At 43.8% G+C, this 14,108-nt stretch overlaps 1 protein-coding gene across 1 annotated transcript in view; it reads left to right on the top strand.

Moving 5' to 3' along the window:
* Positions 1–14,108, top strand: part of PWP1 (PWP1 homolog, endonuclein) — a 30,208-nt gene that overhangs the window by 5,111 nt on the left and 10,989 nt on the right. The window contains exons 5-10 of the mRNA XM_075856057.1: positions 243–339; positions 1,074–1,184; positions 4,750–4,880; positions 7,238–7,311; positions 7,445–7,541; positions 8,268–8,329. Coding sequence (XP_075712172.1) covers positions 243–339; positions 1,074–1,184; positions 4,750–4,880; positions 7,238–7,311; positions 7,445–7,541; positions 8,268–8,329 — 572 coding nt within the window. The remainder of the gene's footprint in view (positions 1–242; positions 340–1,073; positions 1,185–4,749; positions 4,881–7,237; positions 7,312–7,444; positions 7,542–8,267; positions 8,330–14,108) is intronic.

The following is a 14,108-nucleotide window of genomic DNA, read 5'->3' as shown; positions in this document are numbered from 1 at the left end:
AACAGCAGTGAGCTGCAATACCAGGCTTGGCCAAAATCAAATGTATGGAGCTGTTTCTGATCAACAATGAAGCTCCTATCATCTGATCCCTGGGGTGCCAGCAGTTGGACCCCCACTGATCAGCTATTGATGGCCTAGCCTAAGGATATGTCATCAATGTCAAAGTCCTGGAAAACCCCTTTAAAAAAATTATTTTATGCAGATGCCGACCTGGTTGGATGTTAACACTTCTTTTCTTTTAGGAGCAGTATGAAACAGAAGACTTTGTTATTAAACCCACAGATAATCTTCTGGTTTGTGGGAGGGCAGAGAGGGATCGCTGTAATCTTGAAATCCATGGTGAGCATGTGTTCATGTGTCTTTCTGTACTCCTTTTTTCTTTGTGTAGCTTTAAAGGGGTTTTCCCATAATCCATGTTTATCACCGATCCACAGGTTAGGTGATAAATATCTGATCAGTGGGGGTTCAACCACTGGGACCCCCACCGATCACGAGAACGGGCTTACCTCGCTGTACCTGGGAGCCCCATAGAAATTGAGCGGTTCTGCACATGCTCGACCACCGCACCATTCATTTCTGTGCTTCTGCCGAGTGCCATCTTCGGCAGCACCATAGAAAGGAATGGAGCGGTTGCCGAGCATGCGCAGAACCGCTCAATTCCTATGGGGCTCCCAGGAACAGTAAGTTAAGCCCTTTCTTGTGATCAGTGGGGGTCCCAGCGGTTGGACTGCCAATTATCAGATATTATTCACTTATCCTGTGGATAGGTGACAAATATCGATTATGGCAAGACCCCTTTAAGGAGCTTAATCATGTGTTTTTGGATACAATATTTAGAAGACATTATGACTTGCATAGTCAGATTTTTTTGTGATATGAATTTATACACGCATATGTGGCCATTAGATGGCGAGCTTTTTAAATTTCAAGGATCGCTGTGAGCTGATTGTTAGAAGTCCACATTGGTGTTAGGGCTTCCGGTAAATTCCTTATATAACAGCGTTGTCTCGGTGAAGATGCAGTTGTAGTATTATGTCGTTTGTAAGGCTCCCTTGTCGTTGTGCTCCCGGCAGTGTATAACCATGAGGAGGATTCCTTCTACGTGCACCACGACATTCTCTTACCTGCATACCCTCTCTGCATCGAGTGGCTTGACTTTGACCCTAGTCCCGAAGAGTCTAGAGGTAAGTCAAGGCGAAGCAGTTAACCCATGCTGTGCTGGAAATAAACAGAATAACCACGTATAAGCAAACTTTACACCATAAGGCCTGGTTTCCAAGTATTTTTTTTTTTTTTTTTTGTCAAGATCTGACTTGCATTCCAGTTTTGTTTTTCCTATTATTATTATTATTGAAAACCATTGTAACCGATAGAGAGCTGGTCCCCAGGGGCTGACTGCTGGAAGCCCCCTGGTGACCTCTACCGTGTAATACATGGCCATATCGGGTCTTCTGGAGCGAGATGCTCTTTGTCATCACTCTGTTGTGTTTAACACCTTAACGACCCATCACGAAAATGTACGTCGCTGTCGGGTGCTGGCTCCCACGTGGTGCCTACACTTTCGTCATGGTAATCTCGTGGGCTCTGTCATTGCACCCGGGAGTTCAACCAACGGCAGGATCGGAGACGGCTCTGATCCTGGCAGATTAACCCCATAGATGTCACGGTTAACAGATCGAAGGAGCTCCCTTCATGTGATGACGGGGCGCAAATGGGTTGCCATGGCTACATGCTTTTTACGCTGTGCACATATGGTGTGACTGCATTGGTATCAAATAAACTATGGTGGAATTGCGGTGTTGTGTTTTTTGAATTACCCCCCCCCCCCCCCACAAAAAAAAAAAAAAGTTAATAAAAGTTAACTATTCATCTATATGAAGTGCTATTGCAAAAAAATACAACTCCATACGCAAAAGTAAAAAATAAGCCTTCCTACAGTGGCGGAAAAATAACGTTATGGAGTGTGAGGATGAGAAGATGAGGGGTTATCCAGGACTCGACAGTCCCATCTGAAGGCTTCCAAAACCAGGGGCCATACGTGAAATGACATGCCGGCCATGTAGCCCGCGGACAGGCCGGGTTCACCAGAGCGGAAGCCGCTGATATTCCTGCATCCATTCCTCCTATATTACTACGTCACACCTCAGATACTGTATGTCATTCTGGAATCTTAGAAAGTTGGGTGGAAAACTAATTTTGGCCAGATTTGTCACCCAGCTTTTTCATGACCAGCTATAAATAAGAAACCTTTACTTAGTTGCTAACGGCCGTGAGACTTGACATCACATAATAGTTCTTTCACTTAGTAACCGTGTAATAATGTATAATGAGCCCCTGAAGGAGAGAAGCAATAGATCAGCGGTCAGGATTTGCTGTAAAACTTTTTTTTTTTTTATTCCTCCCCTCTCGTTTGTGAACCTCTTATTGAATCGGAGTTGGCGCGTTCTCGGCGCTGTCCTGGGGTGTTTTTTATTGATCGATCTCACAGTCCAGTTATAAGGTCTTCGGGGCTCGTTCACACCGGGGGGCTTCGTGCTGCCGCTACTTAACGACAGCAAATAATTCCTGATAAAATAGATGTTTATATGAAGCTTAATGAAAATCTCACAGATGTACTGCCTTTCTCTGAAGGAACACGGCAACAAGTCGCGTCATGGGAACCGCCGGAAATATATATTAACCCCTTAAGGACTGAGCCATTTTTTTTATTTTTCATTTTCGTTTTTCACTCCCCGCCTTCCAAGAGCCTTAACTTTTTAATTTTTCCGTCAGTAGAGGGGTGTGAGGGCTTATTGTTGGCGGGAGGAGTTGTAGTATCTATTGACACCATTTCAAGTACCCCATAATGTACTGGGAAACTGAAAAAAAGAAATTGTGGGCTTAAATTGGAAAAAAAAAACTATTCCGCTATTGTTTTTTGTTAATTTTTATGACTTTCACCGTGTGGTAAAAACTACAACTTTAGCTTTTATTCTGCTCCTCAATAAGATTACGGTGATACCAAATTTTAATTTATTTTTGACTGTGTTCACGTGCGAGTTAAATAATGGTATATTGTAGTCATTCTGACTTTTACGGACACAGCGATATACCAATTTTTAAATTTTTTTTATTATTACTTTTAGAGGAAAAATGGGAAAAGTTTTTTTGGTTTTTTTTTTTTACTTTTTTTTTTTTTTTTTCCAGTACTAATAACTTTATTAAACTTCTTTTTTTTTTTTTACACATTCTATTAGTCCCTCTAGGGGACTTGAACCAGCGATCCTTGGATCGCTGGTACAATACACTGCGATACTAATGTATTGCAGTATATTGTAATTTTCACAGGCTTCTGTTAAGCCATGCCACAGGCCGGGCTTAACAGGCAGAGTGAAGGCAGACCTGGGGGCCTTCATTACGCCCCTAAGCTGCCAGGACAACCATCGGCACCCTCCAATCGCGTTGTGGGGGCGCTGATGAGCTGTCGGAGGAGGCCACCCTCCTCTTTTCAGAGCCTTAGATGTTGCCGTGGCGATTGACTGCAGCATTTGAGGGGTTAAACGGCCAGGAACAGCGCTAGTGCTGTTCCTGGTTAGTCCTGGGTGTCAGCTGTACGCTCCATGGTATAGAGCGCGCTCAGGCTGAGCATGCTCCATACTTCCCTATAACACTTATCACATACATGTATGTGATAATGTGTCAAGGGGTTAAAAAAATAAATAATTATATACAGTGAAATTCCTTTAATCAGACATCCAATAATCCAGAATAATCTAATAATCTGACACTTGTTTGCAGCAAACAACCGTATAATGTAGAAAAGACGCAGGAGAATTAGCAAATAGAACAAATTAGGGAGATCGCTGGGGTCTGACTCCTGATACCACCGCCGATCAGCTGACTAAAGGGGCTCCAGCGCAGAACACCGCTGCCTCTTCATAGCTTACTAGGCACAGCGCCGTACACATTTGTAGCTGTCCTACCCTTTCAAGTGACCGGGACTGCTGCAATCCCAGGCACAGCCGCTACGAATGTGTACGGCACGGTGCCTGGTAAACATTGAAGGGGCCCCTGCAGCAAACTGATTGGGGAGCCGGCAGCCGGGCTCCCACCAATCGGATATTGATAAACCTATCCTAAGAATAGGCCATAAATATAAAATGCCTGGAGAACCCCTTTAAGTACTGGTTACCGTAACAGACTTTGGGTAGTTCGGAATATATTCTTGGTTTGCTACCCATAGAATGAGATTTGTAAACTTTTCTATGGTTGTTTGGTTAATCCAGAATACTTGATAATCCAGGACCCATTGATGCCGGATTAAAGGAATCTGAAGAAGCAGCGTTCATTAGGTACATCTACACCGAGAAGATTTTCATTATTGTGGCATCTGAGATTCTTTACTATAACTAGATCTGTTATATTGATTGCTATTCTTAAAGCAATTACTGAGAAATTCCTTTAATCCGGCATCAATTGCACCTGACCAGTACTGGACTATCTGACATCAAAAGAAAAATACTATACGAAGTTGTTGGGGTATAACTTTGTTTTCTAAGCAGAGTTTTATTTTTTTTTCTACCTTTAATTGTATCAAGTGCCAGATTATCAGAATTTCTGGATTATCACATGCCGGATTATAGGAATTTTTACCGGTTCTGTAGTTGGCACAACCATAGTGACGTTATGTCATGTTCTGGACCACGTAGTCTACAATAAAAATCCTTCATTATCGGTGTCTGTCTGATCTGTTAACTTGCGTTTCACCAGGAAACTACGTAGCTGTCGGTAACATGACCCCCGTCATTGACGTCTGGGACCTCGATCTGGTTGACTGCTTAGAACCTGTGTTTTCACTGGGAAGCAAGGAAATAAAAAAGAAGAAAAAGAAAGGAAAGCAGGTAATTGTGTGAGGGTGGGGGGTGTTTTCTTTCCCAATATTACCCATTTAGGAGCAGTTTGGTCTCCTGGTTAATGGATCTGGCCAGCAGAATGGCTGTAAATACCAATGTGGTTACTGCACGTGATGGGAAACAGATTGAAGACAAATGTTAGGACTGGAGACTTTCTGCGTTGCTGGGCTGGTAGCGGGGGGGGGGGGGGGGGATTGTACAGGGGCCGCGAACAGCGTAGATGTTTCATTAGGATGTTTACCTGCATTTTTTATTTAGAGGAAATTATATATAATGTACATTTAGAATTAGCGCAAGAGCGCTTTGGGTTTGAGCCATTGTCACAATTATATTAGGGAATTGCATAACCAGCAACTCCCTAATACAATGTCATTGTTAAAAATTCTCCCTTTTTATATGAGCATTTAGTAATAACCCTGCAGGCACTTCTAATTTCCTTCTGATGCCGTGAATACAGTGTCACCGGAATACAGGTACACACACACATACACACACACACACACACACACACACACACACACACACACACACACCCCCTCCTCTCGTGCCACACACACACACACACACACACACACCCCCTCCTCTCGTGCCACCTACACACACCCCCCCCCCCTCCTCTCGTGCCACCTACACACACACACACACACACACACACACACACACACACACACACACACACACACACCCTCCTCTCGTGCCACCTATGGCCATATTTTGCATACTTTTAACAGGGTGAATTGCCCTAAATAAGAACCTGTCGTTTTATGGAGAATACAAGAGTTTATTAAAACAGAGAATTCTGGACCATCTTTTCTTGCAAACTCTTCATTGTGCAGTTCCTTTCTTATTCCTCCTGGAAATTTATGAAAAAATGGACCACTGGGTGTTACCATTCCTCTTGGTCAAAGGGGCGCGTCCCTACACAGCCTCATTCTGTCCGCACTGATTGGACAGTGTCAGTCAATGTACGGACACTCCCCCAACTGCTAACACCCAGTTGTCAATTCATCTATAAATGTCTAGGAGGAATAACAGAGGAACGACACAATGTAGAGTTCTATGACTAGGTGCTCCAGAATTTATATTTCATGGGGAATACAAGTATTTAGTAAAGTAGACATGTCAGGAGAGGTGACAGGTCATTCTTAAGACTCCCTAGCACCTGGATCTCAACAAGGGGAACCACTGACTTCCATCTGCATGAAAAGTCTCATTCAGCCAACCAGAACCTTACTCTGTACTGACGAGGCGCAACCACTACGAAGCTGGGGTGTCTCTGGTTTGGCTATTAACCAGTCATGTTTCCAGGATCTATAAATGGTCCTGTACAGGGAAGTTAACTATAGGTGCCACTCGAGACAGTTTTCTTTTTTTCTGGAGGAGAGCTATTTTGCATACTTTACCCAGGGAGCATTACCTGTAAGACTCTAGACACGCATTTGGCAACTGGGTGCTATCATGGAGATGAATGGGAAGCGCCAACTCTCCTTCTCCAATTGGGCACTAGACAGCTCAAACTGACTGTCCAATGCCTGACGCTAGATCCAGCAGCCGGCGATCGTTACATAGCTTCCTGGCAGCAAAAGCGCGTCGCTGGAGTGCGCAGAAGGCAAGTACATGGGGGAGGCCTTGCTATGACTACTGGGGAGGGGGGGTCTGGATTTCTTATTGGTATTGGGGGGGACGGGACACCTACTGTAACTATTGGCAAGTGGAGAGTTGGGGACACAATTTGTACTTCTAGAAGGGAGGTCACTGCTTTAAAGGGGTTTTCTAGCCACTAAAAATTGATGGCCTATCCTCAGAATAGGCCATCAATAGCTCATGGGTCGGGGTCCAACTACCAGGACCCCCGCCGATCTTCTGTTTTGAAGGGGCTGCAGTGCTCGTACAAGCACTGCTCCGTTTCTCTTTTACTTGCTCACTGTCAATCGCCGACACGGATGTTGTGGTGACTCACAGTATTGCAGCCGCCTTCTATTGAAGTGAATTGGAGAAAAGGTTGCAATACCTGTGAATTGCTGCTAAATGCGTGTCGACTACTCGGTGAGCAAGAAGAAATTAAGGGGAAGCAGCGCTCGTACTGATCTGCTGGGTTCCCGGGAGTCGGACCCCGACCCATCCGCTATTGATGGCCTATCCTGAGGATAGGCCATCCATTTTTAGTGGCTGGAAAACCCCTTTAACTACCATTTAGGGGAGACCTACTAGGATTAATGGAGGGCACCTCAGGTGACGTGTAAGACTTGGCTTGTACATACCTGGTTCCTAGAAGCTCATGTAATCTAAAATAAATTGTGAAACCGAATCCTCAATTTGAAGTCGTACCATTCTTATATGTCCAGGGCGCTTCATCAGAGGGAACTCAAGAAGGCCATTCTGATGCCGTCCTGGATCTCTCATGGAATAAACAAATACGGTAAGATTCTGACCCTGGCCTACCTGTCCCCCTCGCTGTCCGCCAGGAGAAACACAATGGAGATAGATGTGGGAGTTCTTATTTTAATAAAGAAGATACGATTGCAGTTACTTAGTTTGTCTTTCCCTTACAGAAATGTCTTGGCCAGCGCCTCCGCAGATAATACAGTACTACTTTGGGATATCTCCATGGGTAAACCAGCTGCCAGCCTTACCATGCACAAAGACCGGGTAATGAACGAACGCTTTGCCCTGCACACCCATCCTTACCACTATTGAAATGTTTAAAAAAAAAATACAAAGCAGAAATGGCAGAGCACAGAACTTGAGTTTCTCCACTTTGTCAGTGATTATTTGTACCCCTTAGTGTATTGTTAGTGTCCGAATAGTGAGCATGGCTGTCACCGAAAATGACTATCCTCCCAGGTAGGGATGAGAGAAGTGGGGGGGGGGGGCCCTCCTGGTGTATGTTGATGACCTCACAAGCCAACATTTGCAGACGTTGCTTGTTTGCTCCCTTTCTCCCCTCCGCCCCGCTAAGATGGTAGAGCCAGTAGAGGAGTGTGAGGAGGATCCTGGGCAGGTCCACACTACGCAAGGGGAGAAGGTTTACCTGACTTGCCCATGTGATGTGTGCCCTTCTAATTGTAAAAGGTATACCTCTCCAATAGTGTTTATATTCGGGTGGTAGCCTGCGGACTGTTATGTAGCGGTCTAACGCCCATTGACGGGCTGAGATCTTCTCTACGGGAGTCCCAGCTCTGTGGTTGAATACCGCCGGCTTGCAGCTAGAGCATTTTGCCCAGTCATAATATATCAAGGAAATGCTAATAATACAATTCCCAAATCTATAAATAATATCTCCAAACTGGAATTCTACTTCTATTGTTTTTTTTGTATACGGCGGGGGTTGTTGTTGTTTCTCCATCTTAATGGCCGGTTGCTTTTCTCCTTCAGGTCCAGACGTTACAGTTTCACCCCTTTGAGCCTCAGACTCTTCTATCGGGATCATTTGACAAGTGAGTTCATCTGTCAGTGACGTTTAGGAATAGAAAGCACAAAGTCGCGCAAAACATGAGACGAGGAGTTTCTCATTTAGTGACTTTTAGGCTATGTTCACACGGAGTATTTTGCCGAGTTTTTTGACGCGGAAACCGCGTCGCAAAACTCGGCAAAAACGGCCCGAGAACGCCTCCCATTGATTTCAATGGGAGGCGTCGGCGTCTTTTTCCCGCGAGCAGTAAAACTGCCTCGCGGGAAAAAGAAGCGACATGCCCTATCTTCGGGCGCTTCCGCCTCTGACCTCCCATTGACTTCAATGGGAGGCAGGAGAAAGCGTATTTCTCGCTGTTTTATGCCCGCGGCGCTCAATGGCCGCGGGCGAAAAACGGCGCGATAATTGCCGCGAAAATCGGCGTGCAGGGAGAGGAATATCTGCCTCAAAGTTCCAAACGGAATTTTGAGGCAGATATTCCTCCCCCAAAATACTCCGTGTGAACATAGCCTTAAGAGGACAAGAAAATATAAAGTTGCTTAAAAAGCCATAAATTCTACATGACAGGCACATACTGATCCCCGTCCACCTTGTGGGATCCTCGAACAGTATCTGCCAGCACAGGATGTTTTAGAACAGGCTTCACTGAGCCATACATGCCTGTGTAGTCACCCAGCTTTCCTAGACACCTGAATGGCAAATCAGCCTTATTATGGGATATTACATACTCCGTTATCTATCATTATCGGTGGTTGCCATATGGGTTGTCACAACCCATTTTAAAATGCCTCCTTTGGAAATTCTGTATTGGGGGGGGGGGGGGTGGCTACAAAGAGCGTCTCTGGAAGACCCGGCACACCTGTGCATTACATGGCCAGCATATTAATTGCACTTATAAACTAGAGAAAAGGAAAGGAGCTTAGAAGCCATATATTAAAATATTACTTTAATGACACATAATAGCATAGACACAAAAAGATTACTTAAAAAGGTACAAAATGGACATGAGGACACTGTTACAATTCCAGTGGAAAACACGTTATGAACAGACTATTCGTAAACTATGGGAAGAAGTATCAATTTCAAGTATACATAGCTATGAGGTAGATGGAAGTAGGAAGTACTAAATATCATATCACAACAAAAAGTCAATAGTAGTTAATAGTGGTACGGATAAGATAGTGCTAATATATAAATCGTTACAAACAACAAATGCAACCACCCTTTCCCTCCAATAGTGATAGTCTTACCCATTAAATAGTTGGTGGAGAAGTCTGACAGCCGTGCATAGGACCCCAACGCGCGTTTCGCAATGAGCTTTCTCAAGGGGCTTGTAGTGTCAATAAAGCTGCTGCTTTAAATAGTATAAGCAGCAGCTGACATGAATGTTTGTTAATGCCAGGAGTTCTCACGGCGCACGCATTCTGCCGAAACCGGAAGTGTGGCAAGCCCCACAGCGCACATCCAGGATCCCCGACGCGTACAGGGATCCCAGACATGCGCAGTGCGCTGAAGGGGGTGGGAACGAGGCCAGGCACATGCCGGCAAAACACACAGAAGACGTGCGCTCCTCATTGGACAAGGAACAGACATGGGAGATACAGGTAGATAAAAGTGCAGAACGCAGACATTATCCTCATATTTTAAAATTAGTTATCTTCAAAAAAGGTTGCTATATTGCTCAAATATACAGACACAAAGAAAATAAATATTGCTATATAGCATAATGAAATACAAAAATATATGTGTGTTAAAGAGTTAGAAGAACCAAAAAACAACAGTTCATAAAAAATAATAAAATTAAAACCAGAATGTGAAAAAAAATAAAATAATATTATGACCAATACCGCTGTATAAACTTGCAGGATTGGATACGAGGAAGAATAAATCTCCCAATAAAAATATCAAAATAAAAAAAGTGCAGAAATTATCAGACCGTAAGAAAAAAAAAATATATATATAATAAACTAATATTTTTATCGAAGATATATACCATAATCATACAAGTGTGTAGATTAAATAGTTACAAAGATATATAAGATAAAAGCAATAAATATATATCATTAAACAATTAATAATGTACAATAAGAAGACATGATTTTGGGTCATTAGTAAGTGAACATATTCTAGTTAAATATCTCTGTGCATCTTCCATGACGAGTCCAATACGACTGTTCCAATTCATATCACGAAGAGGATATCAAGAGGTAATGCATCAAACACCTATGTACCATAATAAAAAGACACACCATTAAAATACAATTAAAACCATATTGGGGGTAGGGACTCGAGAAATGGTGCAAAATTAAGTTGTTCATTAAGACCTCCGGGTGTCATGGATCCTAATTTAACGATCCACATACACTCTCTTTGGGCCAAGACCTTCCTCAAATTACCCCCTCTGATGCCACAGTGTATATGGTCGATTCCACGGATTTGGAGAGACTTCGGATTGCACCCATGGTGCTGCTTAAAATGTTTCGGCAGTGTTTTGAGCTGTTTGGGATCACTGATGGCGCTTGCTCCAATGATATCCCGAACATGCTCCCTAGTGCGTATCCTCAACTGTCTCGAGGTCAAGCCCACATAGATCTTAGGGCAACCACAGAGTGCGTAATACACTACATGAGTAGTGCTACATGAGATGTAGTCTCTAATCTTAAAAGTACGTGTTCCATCTGTGGTTGCAAAATCACTTGCTCTGCTGATATTAGGACAGGCGATGCAGTCACCACATGGGTAGCATCCAACTCTTGGTTCTCTTGAGCTAAAGGGATTCACATGTTTCGGTACATAATGGCTCTTAGTCAAAAAATCTTTAAGATTTTTGCTCCTCTTAGCTGTCATGGGGTCTCATAGGCAAACACTGTGCTAAAGCAGGTTCTGATCTCAAAATTGACCAGTGTTGCCCAAGAATAGACCTGATATTGTCCCACTGATTATTATAAGTTGTAATAAAGCGGACATTACTATCGTTGGCCACCTGGACTTTAGTCCGTAGTAAATTACAGCGAGGCGTCGTTCTAGCCCTATTGTACCCTGATTTAATAACACGTGTGCTATATCCTCTATCTGCAAATCTAGTTTTAAGTTTGTCAGATTGTCGTTCAAAAAGTATATCCGTGGAACAGATCCGCTTCGTCCTGAGAAACTGTCCAACCGGGATGGCTTTGACAGTGGAGCGGGTGTGAAATGATGTGGCATGCAGCAGTGAATTCACTGATGTGGATTTACGAAATATATCTGTCTGGAGAAATCCATCGTGATCAGCAGAGATTTGAATATCCAAGAAGTCTATTTGATTATGTGACTTGTAAGTCAACTTGATGATAAGAGAATTAGAATTCAACTGCGGCATGAATTCTGCCAGACCACACTCGGACCCTTGCCAGATGAAAAGGACATAGTCAACATACCGAAGCCAGCACTGCACATGTTCAGCGGCCCGAGCGCCATCCCCAAGGAAAACCTGCCTCTCCCATAGTCCGAGAAACAGGTTTGCATAGGGTGGCGCGCAGGCCGCACCCATGGCAGTTCACACCAGTTTTTTTGCAGGAATTTTGAGGCAGATTTTGACCTGTCTGTACGCTGTTTGCCAATGTGTTTTTTGACCACGGTCGTTTAGCGCTGCGTGCAAAAAAAGCAGCGAAAACCGCTTTCTCTGCCTCCCATTGAGTGGTTTCTAATGCTCGCAGGAAAAAAAACGCCTCCTTTCAATGAGACCTTTTCGGCCATATTTTGGCAGTTTCCGAGGCGCTTTCCTCGGCAAAAAACCCTAAGGCCTAGTTTACACTGTTTTTTGCAGGCAGAATTTTGAGGCAAATTTTTACCTACCTGCACTCTTTGCAGCGTTCTTCGGCTATGGCCATTGAGTGCCGCGGACAAAAAACAGTGAAAATCAGGTCAGAGATGGAAACGCCTGATGAAAGGGCATGACGCTGCTTTTTTCCGCGAGCGGACCAGTTTTTTGGCACGGTTTCCTACAAAAACTGCGCCAAAAAACCCTGTTTGAGCTGGGCCTAAGGCCTCATTCACACGACCGTAATTTTTATCCGCAATTACTGATCCGTAATTGCGGACAAAATAGAGACACATTCATTACTATCGGCCACGCACACCATATTTACGGTAGAAATGACCCGCAAAAAATAGGACATGTCCTATTTTTTTTCCATTTACGGACCGTGCTCCTATGCTTTATAATGAGAGCACGGGCCGCAATTGCGGGTGACAGTTCGTGGAGCATTTACGGACTGTAAATACTCCACTGACGTGCGCATGAGGCTTTCTACTTTACCCTGTGGTGACAATGTAGGGGAATTAACCTAATTCCAACTAATTGCTGGAGGGGTCCCAGCAGTCGGACACTCTGATGTTTATTGTTGGGGGACCATTCCAACGAAAAGGTTATCAAAGCCGATAATTGTTCAGAATTAGGAAAACGTGTCTGCCTTATTACATAAATGGCGCCACCCCCTGTCTGCAGGTTGTGTGATGTATTGCAGCTTAGCCCCATTCACGAGCTGAGCTGCAATACCAGACACATCCCATGGACCGGGTTGGCGATATTTCTGGAAGAAGGCAGCCATGTTTTTCTAATCCCGGACAACCCCAGAAGAAGACGACGACATTGTGGCAAATTGTCCAAGTTTCCATCTGTTTGTGCGTTCATTTTGTCTTTACAGCGGCAACCAAATAATAACCAAAGGCAAAATCGCCATCGGTCACGCAAAATACTACAAAGATAGTCCAGGCCATCTGTCGCGCTGAACGAACCTTCAGTCGGGTTTTGTCATCTGACTTTTCGTCACATAGTGCATGTATAGTGTGATCGGCAGTACGTGGGGGACGCGGTCTCGCTCCGCAGCAGATGGGCATTGGGTGGTGTATGTTTTTTTAGAACATTTATCTAATGTGGCTGAACTTTTTGATGAGCACTGTAATAAATCACATTGTGTGCAGTCCCCTGACGCGGCCATTTCGGAGGCATCTTATCTGAAATGCGTTGTTCGTCCGCACTTATAGTCCATTATCTTTTGATGCCTGGTCCTCAGACACCCTTGTAGTTGAAGCTCAAATCTTTCAGGAATTGCAGTTCTGGGATGAGTTTCCTTTTCGTCAAAGCACTTTTATTTTTATTCCCCGATGTTACGTCTTATGGTCGCGTGTGGGAAATGACTGCTCGCCCTGGTCCTGATTCTTCTCCTGCTCTGTTCATATTGCTCTGCACTTTTAAAGTCACAGAAAATTCTAGGTGAAGCTCTGTTCTCCAGTATATTACCCTAAATAGGACCTGTCCGCTCTCCTGACATGTCTGTTTTTTGTTTTTATTTAATTTTTATTTATTTTTTTGACAGTGCATTGTGGTGTTCCTCTTTTATTCCTCCGGGAAATCTCAATAACCTGACAACTGAGTGTAATCTCCCCTGTTCAATGTAGCATGTCTTTACACACACTCCAATCAGTGCCTAATTTAATTTTTTGAAACATTTCCAGGAGGAATAACAGAGAAACATCAGTGTGTAAAACAAGAAAACAGACCTGATAGGGGAGCTGACACGTCCTATTTAAGCTAAAATAATGAACAGTCAGCTCTCCTGACATCTGTATTTTTTTTTTTTAACACTGCATTTTGCTGATCCTCTGTTATTCCTCCTGGAAATGTTAAAATAACTTAAATTAACCAGTTTTCATTAGGATATGACTGAGTACTGATTGGAGTATGTGTAAATACATGCTACATTGACAAGGGGAATAAAAACTCAGTTGGCAGGTTATTGAGATTTCCAGGAGTAATAACCGAG

This window comes from Rhinoderma darwinii, chromosome 3, assembly GCF_050947455.1.
Source record: "Rhinoderma darwinii isolate aRhiDar2 chromosome 3, aRhiDar2.hap1, whole genome shotgun sequence".
NCBI lineage: Eukaryota > Metazoa > Chordata > Amphibia > Anura > Rhinodermatidae > Rhinoderma > Rhinoderma darwinii.
This window is presented reverse-complemented; position numbering and strand designations above follow the sequence as displayed.